Below are 26,917 nucleotides of genomic sequence, written 5' to 3' on the forward strand. Positions count from 1 at the left end.
GCTTTGAGTGGTCGGAAGACTAGAAAAGCGCTATATAAGTCCAAGTCCATTTACCATGTTAGTTAGATCAGAAGGAGATGTTAGCATGAAGCTAATCTGCTTGTTGTTCAGTCTTCTGATTGTCTCAGTGTGACAGACTGTCTCCGTCCCCACACGGAGACAGAAACTAGAGGACGCCATGAAGACATCTAGAATGTCTCCGTTGAGTTTCTGAACACAGGAAGTGAGTTAGAGACAAAAATACACTTTAATTAAAGTCACATGTTTAAATGAGATAACACAAATTTACTGGAAAACCACCGAGTCTGTTTCATCCTGATCAGATCAATGATCAGATCAATGATCTGATCCAGATCAATGATCTGATCCAGATCAATGATCAGATCCAGATCAATGATCAATGATCACAAATTTACTGGAATAACACAGTCTGTTTCATCCTACGTCAGATCAATCATCCTGATCAGATCAATGATCCTGATCCAGATCAATGATCCTGATCAGATCACATCCTGATGCTGATCCTGGTCTCAGTCTGGATCACTTCCTGCGTGATCAGGTGACAGACGAGCCTCTGTTGGGTCAATATTTACCCAGAATTCATCAGGCTTGATCAAAGTGATCAGAGTGACTCCAGAGTCCCGTCGGCGCCCGTCCGTCCGTCCTGACGGTGGACCTGTTCTTGTCCTCGGGGGGGGGGGGGTATATATATATACTATATATAGATCTCTATAGTTATCTATAGAGATCTATATATAGATCTCTATAGATAACTATAGTATAAACATTCAGTCTGAGGAGCTGGTTCAACCCTGAGAACGTTTGTTCAGGTTCAAACCATCACAGGTTTCAATGTCCTCAGTTTGGTCTGAAAACTTAATCATTTGTAGATCTGATAATCAACCCCCCCGAGGTTCCTGATGGAACCGCCCGAACAACGCAGGTAAGCTCAACAGCAGAGGATCCATGATGGAACCCATGATGGAACAATCCATGATGGAACCCGTGATTAAACCCATGATGGAACCCATGATGGAACCCATGATGGAACCCATGATGGAATCCATGATGGAACCCATGATGGAACCCATTATGGAACCCATTATGGAACAATTCATGATGGAACAACCCATGATGAAACCCATGATGGAACCCATGATGGAACCCATGATGGAACCCATTATGGAACAATTCATGATGGAACAACCCATGATGAAACCCATGATGGAACCCATGATGGAACCCGTGATGAAACCCATGATGGAACCCATGATGGAACCCATTATGGAACAACCCATGATGAAACCCATGATGGAACCCATGATGGAACGCATGATGGAACAACCCATGATGGTACAATCCATGATGGAACCCATGATGGAACCGATGATGGAACAATCCATGATGGAACGCATGATGGAACAATCCATGATGGAACCCATGACTAAACCCATGATGGAACAACACATGATGGAACCATCCATGATGGAACAACCCATGATGGAATCCATGATGGAACAATCCATGATGGAACCATCCATGATGGAACCATCCATGATGGAACAATCCATGATGGAACAACCCATGATGGAACAATCCATGATGGAACAATCCATGATGGAACAACACATGATGGAACCATCCATGATGGAACAACCCATGATGGAACAATCCATGATGGAACAACCCATGATGGAACAATCCATGATGGAACAACCCATGATGGAATCCATGATGGAACCCATGATGAAACCCATGATGGAACCCATGATGGAGCCCCACCTGACTGGAGAACGAGAACAAGAAGATGTACAGAAGTGTGTCGACGTTCTGCTGAATTAGAACTTAAATGTTTAGAACAAAAGGAGAAAACATTGAGAGTCTCCTGTCCAGCTCAGAATCTGCTCCCAGTCCCGGTCCAGGTCTCGGTCCTGGTCCCGCTCCCAGTCCTGGTCCTGGTCCTAGTCCCAGTCCAGGTCCTGATCCCAGTCCTAGTCCCAGTCCCGGTCCTAGTCCCTGTCCCAGTTCCGGTCCAGGTCCTGGTCCCGGTCCAAGTTCCGGTCCAGGTCCTGCTCCCAGTCCCGGTCCTGCTCCCAGTCCTAGTCCCAGTCCCGGTTCCGGTCCAGGTCCTGCTCCCAGTCATAGTCCGGATACCGGTTCCGGTTCTGGTCCTGGTTCTAGCAGAGCTCAGTGCTCCTCTGCAGGTACTGCAGGATGGAATCGGTTCCCTGCGATGAGCCCCAAACTCTCTTCAGGGCTTCACACTCGCGCTCGTTAGCTTGCTCCAGAGCACTGCGGCTGGTGTTCCTCATCAACGCTTTAGACTCCCGCAGAACCTGCAGAACAGGAAGTGGAACCACCATCACCTCAGAACGTATGAGGTCACAGTGTGACGTCTATAGAACGTCTATAACTGACCTGAGAGTCGACCGTCACCAGCTCTTTGACTCGCAGCATCACTTCCTGTGTGAAGGTTCCCGGCCAGAGAACCTGAGACACCAGACCTTTAGAACACGCCTCCTGAGCCGTCAACTTCCTGCCGCTCAAGAGCAGCTCGTTGGCCTGGAACACAACACAACCATGAAGTGGTGAGGGTAGTGAAGTGGTGAGGTTCATGAAGCGGTAGGTTAATGAAGCGGTGAGGTTAATGAAGTGGTTAGGGTAATGAAGCGGTGAGGGTAATGAAGCGGTGAGGGTAATGAAGTGGTTAGGTTAATGAAGCGGTGAGGGTAATGAAGCAGTTAGGTTAATGAAGCGGTTAGGTTAATGAAGCGGTGGAATGAAGTGGTTGGGTTAATGAAGTGGTTGGGTTAATGAAGTGGTTAGGTTAATGAAGTGGTGAGGGTAGTGAAGTGGTTAGGTTAGTGAAGCGGTGGAATGATGCGGTTAGGTGAATGAAGCGTGGAATGAAGTGGTTAGGTGAATGAAGCGGTTAGGTTAATGAAGTGGTGAGGTTCATGAAGCGGTAGGTTAATGAAGCGGTGAGGTTAATGAAGTGGTGAGGGTAATGAAGTGGTTAGGGTAATGAAGCGGTTAGGTTAATGAAGCGGTGAGGGTAATGAAGCGGTTAGGTTAATGAAGCGGTGGAATGAAGTGGTTGGGTTAATGAAGTGGTTGGGTTAATGAAGTGGTTAGGTTAATGAAGCGGTGAGGTTAATGAACGGTTAGGTCAATGAAGCGGTGGACTGACCGAGGCGAGGCCCATGATGCAGGGTAAGGTGAAGGACGAGCAGGCGTCGGGCGTCTGTCCGTAGGACGCATATGGCGTCTGGAACCAGGCCTTCTCATTGGCCCACACTACATCGCAGAGTGGCAGGATGGCGGCACCGAGGCCGAGCGCCGGCCCGTTCACCGCCGCAACGATCGGCTTCCTGAACTGGATGAAGGTGTTGACGAAGGTCCTGAGGAAGAGGAGACAGAGGTCAGAGGTCAATGCTTACTGACAGCACTTACTAACTGATGACATCAGCCAGGGCTGCCATGGCAACCGTGCTTTTCCAGTAGGCGTTACCTGATCGTTTCAGCCATCTTGATGCTTTCCTTCTTCCTGTCGTCCGTCAGCCGTCTGATAAAATACAGGAAGTCCAGGCCGCAGCAGAAGACGCTGCCAACGGCGCCGAGTAACACCAGCTTACTGTCATCTGATGCCGCTGTCGCCATGGCGCTCTGGATCTCCTTCATCACCTAACGAGGGGTAAAAGGAGTCAGTAACCATGACAACAGTCCTGCATCAATGTCAGGTGTGTCTCATTAGGTGGTGTCAAAGTTTAGACATGGGTTACCTCACCCAGGAATCAGGGGTGTGGTCTAGCCTGTGGGGGCGTGGCCTCACCTCATGTTTTAGTGTTTAATTAGGGGGTGTGGTCTAGCCTGTGGGGGCGTGGCCTCACCTCAGGATTGAGCGTGTTGTTCTCGGAGCTCTTGGTTGACAGCAGGATGTGAGTGAAGCCATCTTGTTTCTTCACCACGATGTCACGGTAACGGTAAGCGCTCTCCGTCTGTCGAACACTGAACCTCAACCGTTTGTCGAAAGCAGAACGTTCCTCCAGACGACGTTTCCCTGTTGCGCTGGTCACCCCGGTAACAGCACTCTGCACACCTGACATCCAGTTGGCAGGTACGGCCTCCATCAGCACCGAGTTACCTGGAGGAGACACAACCAATTATTCTATGTTCAATCAGAATCCTCCTTGGCAGACTGATGGGAAACACCGCCGAAGACAGTGACTGTGTACCTGGTGTACCTGGTGACCGTGTACCTGGTGTACCTGTTGTACCTGGTGTACCTGGTGTACCTGGTGTACCTGGTGTACCTGGTGACCGTGTACCTGGTGACCTTGTACATGGTGTACCTGGTGACCGTGTACATGGTGTACCTGGTGACCGTGTACATGGTGTACCTGGTGACCGTGTACATGGTGTACCTGGTGACCGTGTACATGGTGTACCTGGTGACCGTGTACATGGTGTACCTGGTGACCGTGTACATGATGTACCTGGTGACCGTGTACCTGGTGTACCTGGTGATCGTGGAGACCTTACCTGTGCCGCTGAGGGAGCGCATGGCAGCAGGTGTGACGGGTACTAGGGGCGGGGGTAGGGGGTTTTGGCTGCGGGGTCTGGTCCCCATGCGGGCCCTCTCCTCTCCAGGTCCCAGCTGGAGTCCTGCAGGTTTCTCCAGCAGGGCGACCTCAGGTGGGACCAGGTGAGCCTCCTGAGCTCCTGCCTCCAGACTGTGAGCCGCCTCGCTGGGAGAGTCCTCCGAGTCCAGACGGCTGTTCATCGGACTCTTAGGAACCAGGATCTTGATGCCAGTCTTGGACAGGTCCACGCTGCGGCGGGCCGATCCGGCCGGAGGCGCCGACATCAGACCGCCGGTGAACCTGCCGGTTCGGGGGGTCAATCCGGCGGGGAGCAAGTGGGTCGGGCCGAGAGCGGGTTTCACCTGATCGCAGCCTCCGGTTAAACCTCTGCTGATGTCACTGCGAGCTGCGGCGGTGGGCGGCGGCCTGCAGGGCGGTCTGTGAGCGGGGTTGCAGTGGTTGCTGGGTGAGCTGCGGGTGGAGCGCAGTAACGTGCCGTCTCTCTGCCTCTCGGCGTACTGACGGTTGAAGTCGTGGACGTAGATCATACAGGTGGACAAGTGACCCTCAGGCTCCCAGGTGTCCCCCTCTGAACCGTAACCTCTCCACCTGACCAGGTACTCCACCTTCCCCTTCTTACTCTTCCTCTTGTCCACGATCCGCTCCACCTGCAGCAGGAGGTCACCGTTAGTATTCACACAGGAGCCCGCTAGAGGACCAGCATGCAACAGGAGCCCGCTACAGGACCAGCATGCAACAGGAGCCCGCTAGAGGACCAGCATGCAACAGGAGCCCGCTAGAGGACCAGCATGCAACAGGAGCCCGCTACAGGACCAGCATGCAACAGGAGACCGCTAGAGGACCAGCATGCAACAGGAGACCGCTAGAGGGCCAGCATGCAACAGGAGACCGCTACAGGACCAGCATGCAACAGGAGACCGCTAGAGGACCAGCATGCAACAGGAGCCCGCTAGCGGGCCAGCATGCAACAGGAGACCGCTAGAGGACCAGCATGCAACAGGAGCCCGCTAGAGGACCAGCATGCAACAGGAGCCCGCTACAGGACCAGCATGCAACAGGAGACCGCTAGAGGACCAGCATGCAACAGGAGACCGCTATAGGACCAGCATGCAGCAGGAGACCGCTATAGGACCAGCATGCAGCAGGAGACCGCTAGAGGACCAGCATGCAGCAGGAGACCGCTAGAGGACCAGCATGCAACAGGAGACCGCTACAGGACCAGCATGCAACAGGAGACCGCTAGAGGACAAGCATGCAACAGGAGACCGCTACAGGACCAGCATGCAACAGGAGACCGCTAGAGGACCAGCATGCAACAGGAGACCGCTAGAGGGCCAGCATGCAACAGGAGACCGCTATAGGACCAGCATGCAACAGGAGACCGCTATAGGACCAGCATGCAGCAGGAGACCGCTAGAGGACCAGCATGCAACAGGAGACCGCTACAGGACCAGCATGCAACAGGAGACCGCTAGAGGACCAGCATGCAACAGGAGACCGCTAGAGGACCAGCATGCAACAGGAGCCCGCTAGAAGACCAGCATGCAACAGGAGACCGCTAGAGGACCAGCATGCAACAGGAGACCGCTACAGGACCAGCATGCAACAGGAGACCGCTAGAGGACCAGCATGCAACAGGAGACCGCTAGCGGGCCAGCATGCAACAGGAGACCGCTAGAGGGCCAGCATGCAACAGGAGACCGCTAGCGGGCCAGCATGCAACAGGAGACTGCTAGAGGGCCAGCATGCAACAGGAGACCGCTAGAGGACCAGCATGCAACAGGAGACCGCTACAGGACAAGCATGCAACAGGAGACCGCTAGAGGACCAGCATGCAACAGGAGACCGCTAGAGGACCAGCATGCAACAGGAGACCGCTACAGGACCAGCATGCAACAGGAGACCGCTAGAGGACCAGCATGCAACAGGAGACCGCTAGAAGACCAGCATGCAACAGGAGACCGCTACAGGACCAGCATGCAACAGGAGACCGCTAGAGGACCAGCATGCAACAGGAGACCGCTAGAGGACCAGCATGCAACAGGAGACCGCTAGAGGACCAGCATGCAACAGGAGACCGCTAGCGGGCCAGCATGCAACAGGAGAATGCTAGAGGACCAGCATGCAACAGGAGACCGCTAGAGGACCAGCATGCAACAGGAGACCGCTAGAGGACCAGCATGCAACAGGAGACCGCTAGAGGACCAGCATGCAACAGGGTCTGTAGTCAGTCAGTCTGTAGTCAGCCTGTAGTCAGCCTGTAGTCAGCCTGTAGTCAGCCAGTAGTCAGTCTGTAGTCAGCCTGTAGTCAGTCAGTAGTCAGTCAGTAGTCAGTCTGTAGTCAGCCTGTAGTCAGTCAGTAGTCAGCCTGTAGTCAGCCTGTAGTCAGTCAGTAGTCAGCCAGTAGTCAGCCTGTAGTCAGCCTGTAGTCAGTCAGTAGTCAGTCAGTAGTCAGCCTGTAGTCAGCCTGTAGTCAGTCTGTAGTCAGCCTGTAGTCAGCCTGTAGTCAGTCAGTAGTCAGCCTGTAGTCAGCCTGTAGTCAGTCAGTAGTCAGCCTGTAGTCAGTCAGTAGTCAGTCTGTAGTCAGCCTGTAGTCAGTCAGTAGTCAGCCTGTAGTCAGTCAGTAGTCAGCCTGTAGTCAGCCAGTAGTCAGTCTGTAGTCAGCCTGTAGTCAGCCTGTAGTCAGTCTGTAGTCAGTCAGTAGTCAGTCTGTAGTCAGTCAGTAGTCAGTCTGTAGTCAGTCTGTAGTCAGTCTGTAATCAGCCTGTAGTCAGCCAGTAGTCAGTCTGTAGTCAGTCTGTAGTCAGCCTGTAGTCAGTCAGTAGTCAGTCTGTAGTCAGCCTGTAGTCAGTCAGTAGTCAGTCAGTAGTCAGTCTGTAGTCAGCCTGTAGTCAGCCTGTAGTCAGTCAGTAGTCAGTCTGTAGTCAGCCTGTAGTCAGCCTGTAGTCAGCCTGTAGTCAGTCAGTAGTCAGTCTGTAGTCAGTCAGTAGTCAGCCTGTAGTCAGCCTGTAGTCAGCCTGTAGTCAGCCTGTAGTCAGTCTGTAGTCAGCCTGTAGTCAGTCAGTAGTCAGCCTGTAGTCAGCCAGTAGTCAGCCTGTAGTCAGCCAGTAGTCAGCCTGTAGTCAGTCAGTAGTCAGTCTGTAGTCAGTCAGTAGTCAGTCTGTAGTCAGTCAGTAGTCAGCCAGTAGTCAGTCTGTAGTCAGCCAGTAGTCAGTCTGTAGTCAGCCAGTAGTCAGTCTGTAGTCAGCCAGTAGTCAGTCTGTAGTCAGTCAGTAGTCAGTCAGTAGTCAGCCAGTAGTCAGCCTGTAGTCAGCCAGTAGTCAGCCTGTAGTCAGCCTGTAGTCAGTCAGTAGTCAGTCAGTAGTCAGCCTGTAGTCAGTCTGTAGTCAGCCTGTAGTCAGCCTGTAGTCAGTCAGTAGTCAGCCTGTAGTCAGTCAGTAGTCAGCCTGTAGTCAGTCAGTAGTCAGCCTGTAGTCAGTCAGTAGTCAGCCTGTAGTCAGCCAGTAGTCAGTCTGTAGTCAGCCTGTAGTCAGCCTGTAGTCAGTCTGTAGTCAGTCAGTAGTCAGTCTGTAGTCAGTCAGTAGTCAGTCTGTAGTCAGCCTGTAGTCAGCCTGTAGTCAGTCTGTAGTCAGCCTGTAGTCAGTCTGTAGTCAGCCAGTAGTCAGTCTGTAGTCAGCCATTAGTCAGTCTGTAGTCAGCCTGTAGTCAGTCTGTAGTCAGTCTGTAGTCAGCCTGTAGTCAGTCAGTAGTCAGTCTGTAGTCAGCCTGTAGTCAGTCAGTAGTCAGTCAGTAGTCAGTCTGTAGTCAGCCTGTAGTCAGTCTGTAGTCAGCCTGTAGTCAGTCAGTAGTCAGTCTGTAGTCAGTCAGTAGTCAGCCTGTAGTCAGCCTGTAGTCAGTCAGTAGTCAGTCTGTAGTCAGTCAGTAGTCAGCCTGTAGTCAGTCTGTAGTCAGCCTGTAGTCAGTCTGTAGTCAGTCAGTAGTCAGCCTGTAGTCAGCCAGTAGTCAGTCAGTAGTCAGCCTGTAGTCAGTCAGTAGTCAGTCTGTAGTCAGTCAGTAGTTAGTCTGTAGTCAGCCAGTAGTCAGTCTGTAGTCAGTCTGTAGTCAGTCTGTAGTCAGCCAGTAGTCAGTCTGTAGTCAGTCAGTAGTCAGCCAGTAGTCAGTCTGTAGTCAGCCTGTAGTCAGCCAGTAGTCAGCCAGTAGTCAGTCTGTAGTCAGCCTGTAGTCAGTCTGTAGTCAGCCTGTAGTCAGCCAGTAGTCAGCCTGTAGTCAGCCTGTAGTCAGTCAGTAGTCAGTCAGTAGTCAGCCTGTAGTCAGCCTGTAGTCAGTCAGTAGTCAGCCTGTAGTCAGTCAGTAGTCAGCCTGTAGTCAGCCTGTAGTCAGTCAGTAGTCAGCCTGTAGTCAGTCAGTAGTCAGCATGTAGTCAGTCAGTAGCCAGTCAGTAGTCAGTCTGTAGTCAGCCTGTAGTCAGCCAGTAGTCAGTCTGTAGTCAGTCTGTAGTCAGCCAGTAGTCAGCCTGTAGTCAGCCAGTAGTCAGTCAGTAGTCAGTCTGTAGTCAGCCTGTAGTCAGTCTGTAGTCAGCCTGTAGTCAGCCAGTAGTCAGTCTGTAGTCAGTCAGTAGTCAGCCTGTAGTCAGTCAGTAGTCAGCCTGTAGTCAGTCAGTAGTCAGCCTGTAGTCAGTCAGTAGTCAGTCAGTAGTCAGCCTGTAGTCAGCCAGTAGTCAGCCTGTAGTCAGCCAGTAGTCAGTCAGTAGTCAGCCAGTAGTCAGCCAGTAGTCAGCCAGTAGTCAGTCTGTAGTCAGCCTGTAGTCAGCCTGTAGTCAGTCAGTAGTCAGCCTGTAGTCAGTCTGTAGTCAGCCTGTAGTCAGTCTGTAGTCAGCCTGTAGTCAGCCTGTAGTCAGTCAGTAGTCAGCCTGTAGTCAGTCAGTAGTCAGTCTGTAGTCAGCCAGTAGTCAGTCTGTAGTCAGCCTGTAGTCAGTCAGTAGTCAGTCTGTAGTCAGTCTGTAGTCAGCCAGTAGTCAGTCTGTAGTCAGTCTGTAGTCAGCCAGTAGTCAGTCAGTAGTCAGTCTGTAGTCAGTCAGCAGTCAGCCTGTAGTCAGTCTGTAGTCAGTCTGTAGTCAGTCTGTAGTCAGTCAGTAGTCAGCCTGTAGTCAGTCAGTAGTCAGCCTGTAGTCAGTCTGTAGTCAGTCAGTAGTCAGTCTGTAGTCAGCCTGTAGTCAGCCTGTAGTCAGCCTGTAGTCAGTCTGTAGTCAGTCAGTAGTCAGTCTGTAGTCAGTCAGTCAGTAGTCAGCCTGTAGTCAGTCTGTAGTCAGCCTGTAGTCAGTCAGTAGTCAGCCTGTAGTCAGTCTGTAGTCAGTCAGTAGTCAGTCTGTAGTCAGTCAGTCAGTAGTCAGCCTGTAGTCAGCCAGTAGTCAGCCTGTAGTCAGCCAGTAGTCAGCCAGTAGTCAGCCTGTAGTCAGCCTTTAGTCAGCCTGTAGTCAGTCAGTAGTCAGCCTGTAGTCAGCCTGTAGTCAGCCTGTAGTCAGTCAGTAGTCAGCCTGTAGTCAGCCTGTAGTCAGCCAGTAGTCAGCCTGTAGTCAGCCAGTAGTCAGTCTGTAGTCAGTCAGTAGTCAGCCTGTAGTCAGCCTGTAGTCAGTCAGTAGTCAGCCTGTAGTCAGTCAGTAGTCAGTCTGTAGTCAGCCAGTAGTCAGTCTGTAGTCAGCCTGTAGTCAGTCAGTAGTCAGTCAGTAGTCAGTCTGTAGTCAGTCTGTAGTCAGCCAGTAGTCAGTCAGTAGTCAGTCTGTAGTCAGTCAGTAGTCAGCCTGTAGTCAGCCAGTAGTCAGCCTGTAGTCAGTCAGTAGTCAGCCAGTAGTCAGTCAGTAGTCAGTCAGTAGTCAGCCTGTAGTCAGCCAGTAGTCAGTCAGTAGTCAGTCTGTAGTCAGTCTAGTCAGCCTGTAGTCAGTCAGTAGTCAGCCAGTAGTCAGTCTGTAGTCAGTCAGTAGTCAGTCTGTAGTCAGCCAGTAGTCAGTCTGTAGTCAGTCAGTAGTCAGTCAGTAGTCAGTCAGTAGTCAGTCTGCAGTCAGCCTGTAGTCAGTCAGTAGTCAGTCAGTAGTCAGTCAGTAGTCAGCCTGTAGTCAGCCAGTAGTCAGCCAGTAGTCAGCCTGTAGTCAGCCAGTAGTCAGTCAGTAGTCAGTCTGTAGTCAGTCAGTAGTCAGTCAGTAGTCAGTCTGTAGTCAGTCAGCAGTCAGCCTGTAGTCAGTCTGTAGTCAGTCTGTAGTCAGTCTGTAGTCAGTCAGTAGTCAGCCTGTAGTCAGTCAGTAGTCAGCCTGTAGTCAGTCTGTAGTCAGTCAGTAGTCAGTCTGTAGTCAGCCTGTAGTCAGCCTGTAGTCAGCCTGTAGTCAGTCTGTAGTCAGTCAGTAGTCAGTCTGTAGTCAGTCAGTCAGTAGTCAGCCTGTAGTCAGTCTGTAGTCAGCCTGTAGTCAGTCAGTAGTCAGCCTGTAGTCAGTCTGTAGTCAGTCAGTAGTCAGTCTGTAGTCAGTCAGTCGTCAGCCTGTAGTCAGCCAGTAGTCAGCCAGTAGTCAGCCAGTAGTCAGCCTGTAGTCAGCCTTTAGTCAGCCTGTAGTCAGTCAGTAGTCAGCCTGTAGTCAGCCTGTAGTCAGCCTGTAGTCAGTCAGTAGTCAGCCTGTAGTCAGCCTGTAGTCAGCCAGTAGTCAGCCTGTAGTCAGCCAGTAGTCAGTCTGTAGTCAGTCAGTAGTCAGCCTGTAGTCAGCCTGTAGTCAGTCAGTAGTCAGCCTGTAGTCAGTCAGTAGTCAGTCTGTAGTCAGCCAGTAGTCAGTCTGTAGTCAGCCTGTAGTCAGTCAGTAGTCAGTCAGTAGTCAGTCTGTAGTCAGTCTGTAGTCAGCCAGTAGTCAGTCAGTAGTCAGTCTGTAGTCAGTCAGTAGTCAGCCTGTAGTCAGCCAGTAGTCAGCCTGTAGTCAGTCAGTAGTCAGCCAGTAGTCAGTCAGTAGTCAGTCAGTAGTCAGCCTGTAGTCAGTCAGTAGTCAGCCTGTAGTCAGTCAGTAGTCAGCCTGTAGTCAGCCAGTAGTCAGTCTGTAGTCAGCCTGTAGTCAGCCTGTAGTCAGTCTGTAGTCAGTCAGTAGTCAGTCTGTAGTCAGTCAGTAGTCAGTCTGTAGTCAGCCTGTAGTCAGCCTGTAGTCAGTCTGTAGTCAGCCTGTAGTCAGTCTGTAGTCAGCCAGTAGTCAGTCTGTAGTCAGCCATTAGTCAGTCTGTAGTCAGCCTGTAGTCAGTCTGTAGTCAGTCTGTAGTCAGCCTGTAGTCAGTCAGTAGTCAGTCTGTAGTCAGCCTGTAGTCAGTCAGTAGTCAGTCAGTAGTCAGTCTGTAGTCAGCCTGTAGTCAGTCTGTAGTCAGCCTGTAGTCAGTCAGTAGTCAGTCTGTAGTCAGTCAGTAGTCAGCCTGTAGTCAGCCTGTAGTCAGTCAGTAGTCAGTCTGTAGTCAGTCAGTAGTCAGCCTGTAGTCAGTCTGTAGTCAGCCTGTAGTCAGTCTGTAGTCAGTCAGTAGTCAGCCTGTAGTCAGCCAGTAGTCAGTCAGTAGTCAGCCTGTAGTCAGTCAGTAGTCAGTCTGTAGTCAGTCAGTAGTTAGTCTGTAGTCAGCCAGTAGTCAGTCTGTAGTCAGTCTGTAGTCAGTCTGTAGTCAGCCAGTAGTCAGTCTGTAGTCAGTCAGTAGTCAGCCAGTAGTCAGTCTGTAGTCAGCCTGTAGTCAGCCAGTAGTCAGCCAGTAGTCAGTCTGTAGTCAGCCTGTAGTCAGTCTGTAGTCAGCCTGTAGTCAGCCAGTAGTCAGCCTGTAGTCAGCCTGTAGTCAGTCAGTAGTCAGTCAGTAGTCAGCCTGTAGTCAGCCTGTAGTCAGTCAGTAGTCAGCCTGTAGTCAGTCAGTAGTCAGCCTGTAGTCAGCCTGTAGTCAGTCAGTAGTCAGCCTGTAGTCAGTCAGTAGTCAGCATGTAGTCAGTCAGTAGCCAGTCAGTAGTCAGTCTGTAGTCAGCCTGTAGTCAGCCAGTAGTCAGTCTGTAGTCAGTCTGTAGTCAGCCAGTAGTCAGCCTGTAGTCAGCCAGTAGTCAGTCAGTAGTCAGTCTGTAGTCAGCCTGTAGTCAGTCTGTAGTCAGCCTGTAGTCAGCCAGTAGTCAGTCTGTAGTCAGTCAGTAGTCAGCCTGTAGTCAGTCAGTAGTCAGCCTGTAGTCAGTCAGTAGTCAGCCTGTAGTCAGTCAGTAGTCAGTCAGTAGTCAGCCTGTAGTCAGCCAGTAGTCAGCCTGTAGTCAGCCAGTAGTCAGTCAGTAGTCAGCCAGTAGTCAGCCAGTAGTCAGCCAGTAGTCAGTCTGTAGTCAGCCTGTAGTCAGCCTGTAGTCAGTCAGTAGTCAGCCTGTAGTCAGTCTGTAGTCAGCCTGTAGTCAGTCTGTAGTCAGCCTGTAGTCAGCCTGTAGTCAGTCAGTAGTCAGCCTGTAGTCAGTCAGTAGTCAGTCTGTAGTCAGCCAGTAGTCAGTCTGTAGTCAGCCTGTAGTCAGTCAGTAGTCAGTCTGTAGTCAGTCTGTAGTCAGCCAGTAGTCAGTCTGTAGTCAGTCTGTAGTCAGCCAGTAGTCAGTCAGTAGTCAGTCTGTAGTCAGTCAGCAGTCAGCCTGTAGTCAGTCTGTAGTCAGTCTGTAGTCAGTCTGTAGTCAGTCAGTAGTCAGCCTGTAGTCAGTCAGTAGTCAGCCTGTAGTCAGTCTGTAGTCAGTCAGTAGTCAGTCTGTAGTCAGCCTGTAGTCAGCCTGTAGTCAGCCTGTAGTCAGTCTGTAGTCAGTCAGTAGTCAGTCTGTAGTCAGTCAGTCAGTAGTCAGCCTGTAGTCAGTCTGTAGTCAGCCTGTAGTCAGTCAGTAGTCAGCCTGTAGTCAGTCTGTAGTCAGTCAGTAGTCAGTCTGTAGTCAGTCAGTCAGTAGTCAGCCTGTAGTCAGCCAGTAGTCAGCCTGTAGTCAGCCAGTAGTCAGCCAGTAGTCAGCCTGTAGTCAGCCTTTAGTCAGCCTGTAGTCAGTCAGTAGTCAGCCTGTAGTCAGCCTGTAGTCAGCCTGTAGTCAGTCAGTAGTCAGCCTGTAGTCAGCCTGTAGTCAGCCAGTAGTCAGCCTGTAGTCAGCCAGTAGTCAGTCTGTAGTCAGTCAGTAGTCAGCCTGTAGTCAGCCTGTAGTCAGTCAGTAGTCAGCCTGTAGTCAGTCAGTAGTCAGTCTGTAGTCAGCCAGTAGTCAGTCTGTAGTCAGCCTGTAGTCAGTCAGTAGTCAGTCAGTAGTCAGTCTGTAGTCAGTCTGTAGTCAGCCAGTAGTCAGTCAGTAGTCAGTCTGTAGTCAGTCAGTAGTCAGCCTGTAGTCAGCCAGTAGTCAGCCTGTAGTCAGTCAGTAGTCAGCCAGTAGTCAGTCAGTAGTCAGTCAGTAGTCAGCCTGTAGTCAGCCAGTAGTCAGTCAGTAGTCAGTCTGTAGTCAGTCTAGTCAGCCTGTAGTCAGTCAGTAGTCAGCCAGTAGTCAGTCTGTAGTCAGTCAGTAGTCAGTCTGTAGTCAGCCAGTAGTCAGTCTGTAGTCAGTCAGTAGTCAGTCAGTAGTCAGTCAGTAGTCAGTCTGCAGTCAGCCTGTAGTCAGTCAGTAGTCAGTCAGTAGTCAGTCAGTAGTCAGCCTGTAGTCAGCCAGTAGTCAGCCAGTAGTCAGCCTGTAGTCAGCCAGTAGTCAGTCAGTAGTCAGTCTGTAGTCAGTCAGTAGTCAGTCAGTAGTCAGTCTGTAGTCAGTCAGCAGTCAGCCTGTAGTCAGTCTGTAGTCAGTCTGTAGTCAGTCTGTAGTCAGTCAGTAGTCAGCCTGTAGTCAGTCAGTAGTCAGCCTGTAGTCAGTCTGTAGTCAGTCAGTAGTCAGTCTGTAGTCAGCCTGTAGTCAGCCTGTAGTCAGCCTGTAGTCAGTCTGTAGTCAGTCAGTAGTCAGTCTGTAGTCAGTCAGTCAGTAGTCAGCCTGTAGTCAGTCTGTAGTCAGCCTGTAGTCAGTCAGTAGTCAGCCTGTAGTCAGTCTGTAGTCAGTCAGTAGTCAGTCTGTAGTCAGTCAGTCGTCAGCCTGTAGTCAGCCAGTAGTCAGCCAGTAGTCAGCCAGTAGTCAGCCTGTAGTCAGCCTTTAGTCAGCCTGTAGTCAGTCAGTAGTCAGCCTGTAGTCAGCCTGTAGTCAGCCTGTAGTCAGTCAGTAGTCAGCCTGTAGTCAGCCTGTAGTCAGCCAGTAGTCAGCCTGTAGTCAGCCAGTAGTCAGTCTGTAGTCAGTCAGTAGTCAGCCTGTAGTCAGCCTGTAGTCAGTCAGTAGTCAGCCTGTAGTCAGTCAGTAGTCAGTCTGTAGTCAGCCAGTAGTCAGTCTGTAGTCAGCCTGTAGTCAGTCAGTAGTCAGTCAGTAGTCAGTCTGTAGTCAGTCTGTAGTCAGCCAGTAGTCAGTCAGTAGTCAGTCTGTAGTCAGTCAGTAGTCAGCCTGTAGTCAGCCAGTAGTCAGCCTGTAGTCAGTCAGTAGTCAGCCAGTAGTCAGTCAGTAGTCAGTCAGTAGTCAGCCTGTAGTCAGCCAGTAGTCAGTCAGTAGTCAGTCTGTAGTCAGTCAGTAGTCAGTCTAGTCAGCCTGTAGTCAGTCAGTAGTCAGCCAGTAGTCAGTCTGTAGTCAGTCAGTAGTCAGTCTGTAGTCAGCCAGTAGTCAGTCTGTAGTCAGTCAGTAGTCAGTCAGTAGTCAGTCAGTAGTCAGTCTGCAGTCAGCCTGTAGTCAGTCAGTAGTCAGTCAGTAGTCAGTCAGTAGTCAGCCTGTAGTCAGCCAGTAGTCAGTCAGTAGTCAGCCTGTAGTCAGCCAGTAGTCAGTCAGTAGTCAGTCTGTAGTCAGTCAGTAGTCAGTCAGTAGTCAGTCAGTAGTCAGCCTGTAGTCAGCCTGTAGTCAGCCAGTAGTCAGCCTGTAGTCAGTCAGTAGTCAGCCAGTAGTCAGTCAGTAGTCAGTCAGTAGTCAGCCTGTAGTCAGCCAGTAGTCAGCCAGTAGTCAGTCTGTAGTCAGCCTGTAGTCAGTCTGTAGTCAGTCAGTAGTCAGCCAGTAGTCAGTCAGTAGTCAGCCTGTAGTCAGCCAGTAGTCAGTCAGTAGTCAGTCTGTAGTCAGCCTGTAGTCAGTCTGTAGTCAGCCAGTAGTCAGTCAGTAGTCAGTCTGTAGTCAGTCTGTAGTCAGCCAGTAGTCAGTCTGTAGTCAGTCAGTAGTCAGCCTGTAGTCAGTCAGTAGTCAGTCTGTAGTCAGTCTGTAGTCAGCCAGTAGTCAGTCAGTAGTCAGTCAGTAGTCAGTCTGTAGTCAGCCAGTAGTCAGTCAGTAGTCAGTCTGTAGTCAGCCTGTAGTCAGCCTGTAGTCAGCCAGTAGTCAGCCTGTAGTCAGCCTGTAGTCAGCCAGTAGTCAGCCAGTAGTCAGCCTGTAGTCAGTCAGTAGTCAGCCTGTAGTCAATCAGTAGTCAGGCTGTAGTCAGTCTGTAGTCAGCCTGTAGTCAGTCAGTAGTCAGCCTGTAGTCAGTCTGTAGTCAGTCAGTAGTCAGTCAGTCAGTAGTCAGCCTGTAGTCAGCCAGTAGTCAGCCTGTAGTCAGCCAGTAGTCAGTCAGTAGTCAGCCTGTAGTCAGCCTTTAGTCAGCCTGTAGTCAGTCAGTAGTCAGCCTGTAGTCAGCCTGTAGTCAGCCTGTAGTCAGCCTGTAGTCAGTCAGTAGTCAGCCTGTAGTCAGCCAGTAGTCAGCCAGTAGTCAGCCTGTAGTCAGCCAGTAGTCAGTCTGTAGTCAGTCAGTAGTCAGCCTGTAGTCAGCCTGTAGTCAGTCAGTAGTCAGCCTGTAGTCAGTCAGTAGTCAGTCTGTAGTCAGCCAGTAGTCAGTCTGTAGTCAGCCTGTAGTCAGTCAGTAGTCAGTCTGTAGTCAGCCAGTAGTCAGTCAGTAGTCAGTCTGTAGTCAGTCAGTAGTCAGCCAGTAGTCAGCCTGTAGTCAGTCTGTAGTCAGTCAGTAGTCAGTCTGTAGTCAGTCAGTAGTCAGTCTGTAGTCAGCCTGTAGTCAGCCAGTAGTCAGCCAGTAGTCAGTCTGTAGTCAGTCTGTAGTCAGCCAGTAGTCAGTCAGTAGTCAGCCTGTAGTCAGCCTGTAGTCAGTCAGTAGTCAGTCAGTAGTCAGTCAGTAGTCAGCCTGTAGTCAGCCAGTAGTCAGCCTGTAGTCAGTCTGTAGTCAGTCTGTAGTCAGTCAGTAGTCAGCCTGTAGTCAGTCAGTAGTCAGCCTGTAGTCAGCCAGTAGTCAGTCAGTAGTCAGTCAGTAGTCAGTCTGTAGTCAGTCAGTAGTCAGTCTAGTCAGCCTGTAGTCAGTCAGTAGTCAGCCAGTAGTCAGTCAGTAGTCAGTCTGTAGTCAGCCAGTAGTCAGTCTGTAGTCAGTCAGTAGTCAGTCAGTAGTCAGTCAGTAGTCAGTCTGCAGTCAGCCTGTAGTCAGTCTGCAGTCAGCCTGTAGTCAGTCAGTAGTCAGTCAGTAGTCAGTCAGTAGTCAGCCTGTAGTCAGCCAGTAGTCAGTCAGTAGTCAGCCTGTAGTCAGCCAGTAGTCAGCCTGTAGTCAGCCAGTAGTCAGTCAGTAGTCAGTCTGTAGTCAGTCAGTAGTCAGTCAGTAGTCAGTCAGTAGTCAGCCTGTAGTCAGCCTGTAGTCAGCCAGTAGTCAGCCTGTAGTCAGTCAGTAGTCAGCCAGTAGTCAGTCAGTAGTCAGTCAGTAGTCAGCCTGTAGTCAGCCAGTAGTCAGTCAGTAGTCAGTCTGTAGTCAGTCAGTAGTCAGTCTAGTCAGCCTGTAGTCAGTCAGTAGTCAGCCAGTAGTCAGTCTGTAGTCAGTCAGTAGTCAGTCTGTAGTCAGCCAGTAGTCAGTCTGTAGTCAGTCAGTAGTCAGTCAGTAGTCAGTCTGTAGTCAGTCAGTAGTCAGCCTGTAGTCAGCCAGTAGTCAGTCAGTAGTCAGTCTGTAGTCAGCCTGTAGTCAGTCTGTAGTCAGTCAGTAGTCAGCCAGTAGTCAGTCAGTAGTCAGCCAGTAGTCAGCCAGTAGTCAGTCAGTAGTCAGCCAGTAGTCAGCCAGTAGTCAGTCTGTAGTCAGCCAGTAGTCAGTCTGTAGTCAGCCTGTAGTCAGTCAGTAGTCAGCCTGTAGTCAGCCTGTAGTCAGTCTGTAGTCAGCCTGTAGTCAGTCAGTAGTCAGCCTGTAGTCAGCCTGTAGTCAGCCTGTAGTCAGTCTGTAGTCAGTCTGTAGTCAGCCTGTAGTCAGTCAGTAGTCAGCCAGTAGTCAGTCAGTAGTCAGCCTGTAGTCAGTCAGTAGTCAGTCAGTAGTCAGCCTGTAGTCAGCCAGTAGTCAGCCTGTAGTCAGCCTGTAGTCAGTCTGTAGTCAGTCAGTAGTCAGCCTGTAGTCAGCCTGTAGTCAGTCAGTAGTCAGTCAGTAGTCAGTCAGTAGTCAGCCTGTAGTCAGCCAGTAGTCAGCCTGTAGTCAGTCTGTAGTCAGTCAGTAGTCAGTCAGTAGTCAGTCAGTAGTCAGTCTGTAGTCAGTCAGTAGTCAGTCTAGTCAGCCTGTAGTCAGTCAGTAGTCAGCCAGTAGTCAGTCAGTAGTCAGTCTGTAGTCAGCCAGTAGTCAGTCTGTAGTCAGTCAGTAGTCAGTCAGCAGTCAGTCTGCAGTCAGCCTGTAGTCAGTCAGTAGTCAGTCAGTAGTCAGTCAGTAGTCAGCCTGTAGTCAGCCAGTAGTCAGTCAGTAGTCAGCCTGTAGTCAGCCAGTAGTCAGCCAGTAGTCAGTCTGTAGTCAGTCAGTAGTCAGTCAGTAGTCAGTCAGTAGTCAGTCTGTAGTCAGTCAGTAGTCAGCCTGTAGTCAGCCTGTAGTCAGCCTGTAGTCAGTCAGTAGTCAGTCTGTAGTCAGTCTGTAGTCAGCCTGTAGTCAGCCTGTAGTCAGCCTGTAGTCAGCCTGTAGTCAGTCAGTAGTCAGCCTGTAGTCAGTCTGTAGTCAGCCTGTAGTCAGCCTGTAGTCAGTCAGTAGTCAGTCAGTAGTCAGTCAGTAGTCAGCCAGTAGTCAGCCAGTAGTCAGTCAGTAGTCAGTCTGTAGTCAGTCAGTAGTCAGCCTGTAGTCAGCCTGTAGTCAGCCTGTAGTCAGTCAGTAGTCAGTCTGTAGTCAGCCTGTAGTCAGCCTGTAGTCAGCCTGTAGTCAGCCTGTAGTCAGCCAGTAGTCAGCCTGTAGTCAGTCAGTAGTCAGCCAGTAGTCAGTCAGTAGTCAGTCAGTAGTCAGCCAGTAGTCAGTCAGTAGTCAGTCAGTAGTCAGCCTGTAGTCAGCCAGTAGTCAGCCAGTAGTCAGTCTGTAGTCAGTCAGTAGTCAGTCTAGTCAGCCTGTAGTCAGTCAGTAGTCAGCCAGTAGTCAGTCTGTAGTCAGTCAGTAGTCAGTCTGTAGTCAGCCAGTAGTCAGTCTGTAGTCAGTCGGTAGTCAGTCGGTAGTCAGTCGGTAGTCAGCCGGTAGTCAGCCGGTAGTCAGTCAGTAGTCAGTCAGTAGTCAGCCAGTAGTCAGTCAGTAGTCAGTCTGTAGTCAGCCTGTAGTCAGTCAGTAGTCAGCCAGTAGTCAGTCAGTAGTCAGCCTGTAGTCAGCCAGTAGTCAGCCAGTAGTCAGTCTGTAGTCAGCCTGTAGTCAGTCTGTAGTCAGCCAGTAGTCAGCCAGTAGTCAGTCAGTAGTCAGTCAGTAGTCAGCCAGTAGTCAGTCAGTAGTCAGTCAGTAGTCTGTCAGTAGTCAGCCTGTAGTCAGTCAGTAGTCAGTCAGTAGTCAGTCAGTAGTCAGTCAGTAGTCAGTCAGTAGTCAGCCAGTAGTCAGCCAGTAGTCAGTCTGTAGTCAGTCAGTAGTCAGCCAGTAGTCAGTCAGTAGTCAGCCTGTAGTCAGCCTGTAGTCAGTCTGTAGTCAGCCTGTAGTCAGCCTGTAGTCAGTCAGTAGTCAGTCAGTAGTCAGTCAGTAGTCAGTCTGTAGTCAGTCAGTAGTCAGCCTGTAGTCAGCCTGTAGTCAGTCAGTAGTCAGTCTGTAGTCAGTCTGTAGTCAGCCAGTAGTCAGTCAGTAGTCAGTCTGTAGTCAGCCAGTAGTCAGTCAGTAGTCAGTCTGTAGTCAGCCAGTAGTCAGCCTGTAGTCAGTCAGTAGTCAGCCTGTAGTCAGTCTGTAGTCAGTCAGTAGTCAGTCTGTAGTCAGTCTGTAGTCAGCCTGTAGTCAGCCTGTAGTCAGCCAGTAGTCAGTCTGTAGTCAGCCAGTAGTCAGTCAGTAGTCAGTCTGTAGTCAGCCTGTAGTCAGTCAGTAGTCAGTCAGTCAGTAGTCAGTCTGTAGTCAGCCAGTAGTCAGCCAGTAGTCAGTCTGTAGTCAGCCAGTAGTCAGTCTGTAGTCAGCCTGTAGTCAGTCAGTAGTCAGTCTGTAGTCAGCCTGTAGTCAGTCTGTAGTCAGTCAGTAGTCAGTCTGTAGTCAGCCAGTAGTCAGCCAGTAGTCAGCCAGTAGTCAGTCTGTAGTCAGTCTGTAGTCAGTCTGTAGTCAGCCTGTAGTCAGTCAGTAGTCAGTCAGTAGTCTGTCTGTAGTCAGTCAGTAGTCAGTCAGTAGTCAGCCTGTAGTCAGTCAGTAGTCAGCCTGTAGTCAGCCTGTAGTCAGTCTGTAGTCAGTCAGTAGTCAGTCAGTAGTCAGCCTGTAGTCAGCCTGTAGTCAGTCTGTAGTCAGCCTGTAGTCAGTCAGTAGTCAGCCTGTAGTCAGTCTGTAGTCAGCCTGTAGTCAGTCTGTAGTCAGCCAGTAGTCAGTCTGTAGTCAGCCTGTAGTCAGCCAGTAGTCAGTCTGTAGTCAGCCTGTAGTCAGTCAGTAGTCAGCCAGTAGTCAGTCAGTAGTCAGCCTGTAGTCAGTCAGTAGTCAGTCAGTAGTCAGCCTGTAGTCAGTCTGTAGTCAGTCTGTAGTCAGTCAGTAGTCAGCCTGTAGTCAGCCTGTAGTCAGTCAGTAGTCAGTCAGTAGTCAGTCAGTAGTCAGCCTGTAGTCAGCCAGTAGTCAGCCTGTAGTCAGCCTGTAGTCAGTCAGTAGTCAGTCAGTAGTCAGTCAGTAGTCAGTCTGTAGTCAGCCTGTAGTCAGCCTGTAGTCAGTCTGTAGTCAGTCAGTAGTCAGTCAGTAGTCAGTCTGTAGTCAGCCAGTAGTCAGTCTGTAGTCAGTCAGTAGTCAGTCAGTAGTCAGTCAGTAGTCAGTCTGCAGTCAGCCTGTAGTCAGTCAGTAGTCAGTCAGTAGTCAGTCAGTAGTCAGCCTGTAGTCAGCCAGTAGTCAGTCAGTAGTCAGCCTGTAGTCAGCCAGTAGTCAGTCAGTAGTCAGTCTGTAGTCAGTCAGTAGTCAGTCAGTAGTCAGTCAGTAGTCAGCCTGTAGTCAGCCTGTAGTCAGCCAGTAGTCAGCCTGTAGTCAGTCAGTAGTCAGCCAGTAGTCAGTCAGTAGTCAGCCAGTAGTCAGTCAGTAGTCAGTCAGTAGTCAGCCAGTAGTCAGTCAGTAGTCAGTCTGTAGTCAGCCTGTAGTCAGTCTGTAGTCAGTCAGTAGTCAGCCAGTAGTCAGTCAGTAGTCAGCCAGTAGTCAGTCAGTAGTCAGCCAGTAGTCAGTCAGTAGTCAGTCAGTAGTCTGTCAGTAGTCAGCCTGTAGTCAGTCAGTAGTCAGTCAGTAGTCAGCCTGTAGTCAGCCAGTAGTCAGTCAGTAGTCAGTCTGTAGTCAGTCAGTAGTCAGTCTGTAGTCAGTCAGTAGTCAGCCTGTAGTCAGCCAGTAGTCAGTCAGTAGTCAGCCTGTAGTCAGCCAGTAGTCAGTCAGTAGTCAGCCTGTAGTCAGCCAGTAGTCAGTCAGTAGTCAGTCTGTAGTCAGTCAGTAGTCAGTCAGTAGTCAGTCAGTAGTCAGCCTGTAGTCAGCCTGTAGTCAGCCAGTAGTCAGCCTGTAGTCAGTCAGTAGTCAGCCAGTAGTCAGTCAGTAGTCAGTCAGTAGTCAGCCAGTAGTCAGTCAGTAGTCAGTCAGTAGTCAGCCTGTAGTCAGCCAGTAGTCAGTCAGTAGTCAGTCTGTAGTCAGCCTGTAGTCAGCCAGTAGTCAGCCAGTAGTCAGTCTGTAGTCAGCCTGTAGTCAGCCAGTAGTCAGTCAGTAGTCAGCCAGTAGTCAGTCAGTAGTCAGCCAGTAGTCAGTCAGTAGTCAGCCAGTAGTCAGTCAGTAGTCAGTCAGTAGTCTGTCAGTAGTCAGCCTGTAGTCAGTCAGTAGTCAGTCAGTAGTCAGCCTGTAGTCAGCCAGTAGTCAGTCAGTAGTCAGTCTGTAGTCAGTCAGTAGTCAGTCTGTAGTCAGTCAGTAGTCAGCCTGTAGTCAGCCAGTAGTCAGTCAGTAGTCAGCCTGTAGTCAGCCAGTAGTCAGTCAGTAGTCAGCCTGTAGTCAGCCAGTAGTCAGTCAGTAGTCAGTCTGTAGTCAGTCAGTAGTCAGTCAGTAGTCAGTCAGTAGTCAGCCTGTAGTCAGCCTGTAGTCAGCCAGTAGTCAGCCTGTAGTCAGTCAGTAGTCAGCCAGTAGTCAGTCAGTAGTCAGTCAGTAGTCAGCCAGTAGTCAGTCAGTAGTCAGTCAGTAGTCAGCCTGTAGTCAGCCAGTAGTCAGTCAGTAGTCAGTCTGTAGTCAGCCAGTAGTCAGCCAGTAGTCAGTCTGTAGTCAGCCTGTAGTCAGTCGGTAGTCAGCCGGTAGTCAGCCGGTAGTCAGCCGGTAGTCAGCCGGTAGTCAGCCGGTAGTCAGCCGGTAGTCAGTCGGTAGTCAGTCGGTAGTCAGCCTGTAGTCAGCCAGTAGTCAGTCAGTAGTCAGTCTGTAGTCAGCCTGTAGTCAGTCTGTAGTCAGTCAGTAGTCAGCCAGTAGTCAGTCAGTAGTCAGCCTGTAGTCAGCCAGTAGTCAGTCAGTAGTCAGTCTGTAGTCAGCCTGTAGTCAGTCTGTAGTCAGCCAGTAGTCAGTCAGTAGTCAGCCAGTAGTCAGTCAGTAGTCAGTCAGTAGTCAGTCAGTAGTCAGCCAGTAGTCAGCCAGTAGTCAGTCAGTAGTCTGTCAGTAGTCAGCCTGTAGTCAGTCAGTAGTCAGTCAGTAGTCAGTCAGTAGTCAGTCAGTAGTCAGCCAGTAGTCAGTCAGTCAGTAGTCAGTCAGTAGTCAGCCAGTAGTCAGTCAGTAGTCAGTCAGTAGTCAGCCAGTAGTCAGCCAGTAGTCAGTCAGTAGTCAGCCAGTAGTCAGTCAGTAGTCAGCCTGTAGTCAGTCTGTAGTCAGCCTGTAGTCAGCCTGTAGTCAGTCAGTAGTCAGTCAGTAGTCAGTCAGTAGTCAGTCTGTAGTCAGTCAGTAGTCAGCCTGTAGTCAGCCTGTAGTCAGCCTGTAGTCAGTCAGTAGTCAGTCTGTAGTCAGTCTGTAGTCAGCCTGTAGTCAGCCTGTAGTCAGTCAGTAGTCAGCCTGTAGTCAGCCTGTAGTCAGCCTGTAGTCAGTCAGTAGTCAGCCTGTAGTCAGCCTGTAGTCAGCCTGTAGTCAGTCAGTAGTCAGTCTGTAGTCAGTCTGTAGTCAGCCTGTAGTCAGTCAGTAGTCAGCCTGTAGTCAGTCTGTAGTCAGCCTGTAGTCAGTCAGTAGTCAGCCTGTAGTCAGCCTGTAGTCAGCCTGTAGTCAGCCTGTAGTCAGTCAGTAGTCAGCCTGTAGTCAGCCTGTAGTCAGTCAGTAGTCAGTCAGTAGTCAGTCAGTAGTCAGTCTGTAGTCAGTCAGTAGTCAGCCTGTAGTCAGCCTGTAGTCAGTCTGTAGTCAGTCTGTAGTCAGCCTGTAGTCAGCCTGTAGTCAGTCAGTAGTCAGCCTGTAGTCAGCCTGTAGTCAGCCTGTAGTCAGCCTGTAGTCAGTCAGTAGTCAGTCTGTAGTCAGCCTGTAGTCAGCCTGTAGTCAGTCAGTAGTCAGTCTGTAGTCAGTCAGTAGTCAGCCTGTAGTCAGCCTGTAGTCAGTCTGTAGTCAGTCAGTAGTCAGTCTGTAGTCAGTCAGTAGTCAGTCAGTAGTCAGTCAGTAGTCAGCCTGTAGTCAGCCAGTAGTCAGCCTGTAGTCAGTCAGTAGTCAGCCAGTAGTCAGTCAGTAGTCAGTCAGTAGTCAGCCAGTAGTCAGTCAGTAGTCAGCCTGTAGTCAGCCAGTAGTCAGTCAGTAGTCAGTCTGTAGTCAGTCAGTAGTCAGTCTAGTCAGCCTGTAGTCAGTCAGTAGTCAGCCAGTAGTCAGTCTGTAGTCAGTCAGTAGTCAGTCTGTAGTCAGCCAGTAGTCAGTCTGTAGTCAGTCAGTAGTCAGTCAGTAGTCAGTCAGTAGTCAGTCAGTAGTCAGTCTGTAGTCAGTCAGTAGTCAGCCTGTAGTCAGCCTGTAGTCAGTCAGTAGTCAGTCTGTAGTCAGTCTGTAGTCAGCCTGTAGTCAGCCTGTAGTCAGTCAGTAGTCAGCCTGTAGTCAGTCTGTAGTCAGCCTGTAGTCAGCCTGTAGTCAGTCAGTAGTCAGCCTGTAGTCAGTCTGTAGTCAGCCTGTAGTCAGCCTGTAGTCAGTCAGTAGTCAGTCTGTAGTCAGTCTGTAGTCAGCCTGTAGTCAGCCTGTAGTCAGTCAGTAGTCAGCCTGTAGTCAGTCTGTAGTCAGCCTGTAGTCAGCCTGTAGTCAGTCAGTAGTCAGCCTGTAGTCAGTCTGTAGTCAGCCTGTAGTCAGCCTGTAGTCAGTCAGTAGTCAGCCTGTAGTCAGTCAGTAGTCAGTCAGTAGTCAGTCAGTAGTCAGTCTGTAGTCAGTCAGTAGTCAGCCTGTAGTCAGCCTGTAGTCAGTCAGTAGTCAGTCTGTAGTCAGCCTGTAGTCAGCCTGTAGTCAGTCAGTAGTCAGCCTGTAGTCAGCCTGTAGTCAGTCAGTAGTCAGCCTGTAGTCAGTCTGTAGTCAGCCTGTAGTCAGCCTGTAGTCAGTCAGTAGTCAGTCTGTAGTCAGTCAGTAGTCAGCCTGTAGTCAGCCTGTAGTCAGTCTGTAGTCAGTCAGTAGTCAGTCAGTAGTCAGTCAGTAGTCAGCCTGTAGTCAGTCAGTAGTCAGTCTGTAGTCAGTCAGTAGTCAGCCTGTAGTCAGTCAGTAGTCAGTCAGTAGTCAGTCAGTAGTCAGCCTGTAGTCAGTCAGTAGTCAGCCTGTAGTCAGCCTGTAGTCAGTCTGTAGTCAGTCTGTAGTCAGTCAGTAGTCAGCCTGTAGTCAGCCTGTAGTCAGTCTGTAGTCAGTCAGTAGTCAGTCAGTCAGTAGTCAGCCTGTAGTCAGTCTGTAGTCAGCCTGTAGTCAGTCAGTAGTCAGTCTGTAGTCAGTCTGTAGTCAGTCAGTAGTCAGCCTGTAGTCAGTCTGTAGTCAGTCAGTAGTCAGTCAGTAGTCAGTCAGTAGTCAGCCTGTAGTCAGTCAGTAGTCAGTCTGTAGTCAGTCAGTAGTCAGCCTGTAGTCAGTCAGTAGTCAGTCAGTAGTCAGCCTGTAGTCAGCCTGTAGTCAGTCAGTAGTCAGCCTGTAGTCAGCCTGTAGTCAGTCTGTAGTCAGTCAGTAGTCAGTCAGTAGTCAGCCTGTAGTCAGTCAGTAGTCAGCCTGTAGTCAGTCAGTAGTCAGTCAGTAGTCAGCCTGTAGTCAGCCTGTAGTCAGTCAGTAGTCAGTCTGTAGTCAGTCAGTAGTCAGTCAGTAGTCAGCCTGTAGTCAGTCTGTAGTCAGCCTGTAGTCAGTCAGTAGTCAGTCAGTAGTCAGTCAGTAGTCAGCCTGTAGTCAGTCAGTAGTCAGCCTGTAGTCAGCCAGTAGTCAGCCAGTAGTCAGCCAGTAGTCAGTCAGTAGTCAGTCAGTAGTCAGCCTGTAGTCAGTCAGTAGTCAGCCTGTAGTCAGCCAGTAGTCAGCCTGTAGTCAGTCAGTAGTCAGCCTGTAGTCAGCCAGTAGTCAGTCAGTAGTCAGTCAGTAGTCAGTCAGTAGTCAGCCTGTAGTCAGTCAGTAGTCAGCCTGTAGTCAGCCAGTAGTCAGTCAGTAGTCAGCCTGTAGTCAGTCAGTAGTCAGTCAGTAGTCAGCCTGTAGTCAGCCTGTAGTCAGCCTGTAGTCAGTCTGTAGTCAGTCAGTAGTCAGTCAGTAGTCAGCCTGTAGTCAGTCTGTAGTCAGCCTGTAGTCAGTCAGTAGTCAGTCAGTAGTCAGTCAGTAGTCAGCCTGTAGTCAGTCAGTAGTCAGCCTGTAGTCAGCCAGTAGTCAGCCAGTAGTCAGTCAGTAGTCAGTCAGTAGTCAGCCAGTAGTCAGTCTGTAGTCAGTCAGTAGTCAGTCAGTAGTCAGCCTGTAGTCAGCCAGTAGTCAGCCAGTAGTCAGTCAGTAGTCAGTCAGTAGTCAGTCAGTAGTCAGCCAGTAGTCAGTCAGTAGTCAGTCAGTAGTCAGTCAGTAGTCAGCCTGTAGTCAGTCAGTAGTCAGCCTGTAGTCAGTCAGTAGTCAGTCAGTAGTCAGTCAGTAGTCAGCCTGTAGTCAGTCAGTAGTCAGCCTGTAGTCAGTCAGTAGTCAGTCAGTAGTCAGTCAGTAGTCAGTCTGTAGTCAGTCAGTAGTCAGTCAGTAGTCAGCCTGTAGTCAGTCAGTAGTCAGTCTGTAGTCAGCCTGTAGTCAGTCTGTAGTCAGTCTGTAGTCAGCCTGTAGTCAGTCAGTAGTCAGCCTGTAGTCAGTCAGTAGTCAGTCTGTAGTCAGTCAGTAGTCAGTCAGTAGTCAGCCTGTAGTCAGTCAGTAGTCAGCCTGTAGTCAGTCAGTAGTCAGCCTGTAGTCAGTCAGTAGTCAGCCAGTAGTCAGCCTGTAGTCAGTCAGTAGTCAGTCAGTAGTCAGCCTGTAGTCAGTCAGTAGTCAGCCTGTAGTCAGTCAGTAGTCAGCCAGTAGTCAGAGTTGAGAAAGTTAACTCTGCCGTTAGCATGTTAGCATGTTAGCATTAGCTCGCGTCACCTCGTAGAACTCTTCCGTAGCCATGGAGATTGTGCGCGTGCACAAGCAGCTTCCAGTAGTTGTTCACTGAAGCAGCAACATGAAGACCTGAAGACCTGAAGACCTCGTGAAGACCTGAAGACCTGAAGACCTCCGTCCCTCCGTCTGTCCTCACAGCGGCTCTATCTCCACCAGCTGCTGCTAGCACCACTACACCGGAACATCCGGTCTGACTGAATGACCTTCAAAATAAAAGCCCTCCGCGAACTTCATGAAACAGAATTCATATATATACATCTATATCTATATCTATAGATATAGATGTATACATAGATATCTATATATCTATAGATAGATATATAGATATATAAAGATATATATCTATAGATATATATGTATATAT

General features: G+C 50.5%; 1 protein-coding gene across 1 annotated transcript; it reads right to left on the reverse strand.

Moving 5' to 3' along the window:
* Window positions 1–228: 228 nt before the first annotated feature.
* cdyl (chromodomain protein, Y-like) lies at window positions 229–26,748 on the reverse strand. The gene is made up of 7 exons (XM_074628577.1): window positions 26,536–26,748; window positions 4,543–5,251; window positions 3,891–4,144; window positions 3,512–3,684; window positions 3,191–3,401; window positions 2,419–2,562; window positions 229–2,336 (listed from the first exon to the last, which is right to left on the reverse strand). Exons 1-7 carry the CDS (start codon window positions 26,557–26,559, stop codon window positions 2,178–2,180), a joined length of 1,674 nt encoding a protein of 557 aa, XP_074484678.1. The 5' UTR covers window positions 26,560–26,748; the 3' UTR covers window positions 229–2,177.
* Between the last annotated feature and the right edge of the window lie 169 nt (window positions 26,749–26,917).

Source organism: Sebastes fasciatus, unplaced genomic scaffold, assembly GCF_043250625.1.
Source record: "Sebastes fasciatus isolate fSebFas1 unplaced genomic scaffold, fSebFas1.pri Scaffold_53, whole genome shotgun sequence".
NCBI classification, from domain to species: Eukaryota; Metazoa; Chordata; class Actinopteri; order Perciformes; family Sebastidae; genus Sebastes; species Sebastes fasciatus.

Excerpts from the sequence above, each read along its gene's own strand:
- cdyl (XM_074628577.1), bottom strand. The coding sequence starts at position 26,559 with ATGGCTACGGAAGAGTTCTACGAG. Across the intron at positions 5,252-26,535 it reads CTACGGAAGAGTTCTACGAG|GTGGAGCGGATCGTGGACAA; the intron begins GTGACGCGAGCT and ends CTCCTGCTGCAG. Across the intron at positions 4,145-4,542 it reads GCGCTCCCTCAGCGGCACAG|GTAACTCGGTGCTGATGGAG; the intron begins GTAAGGTCTCCA and ends TGTCTCCTCCAG.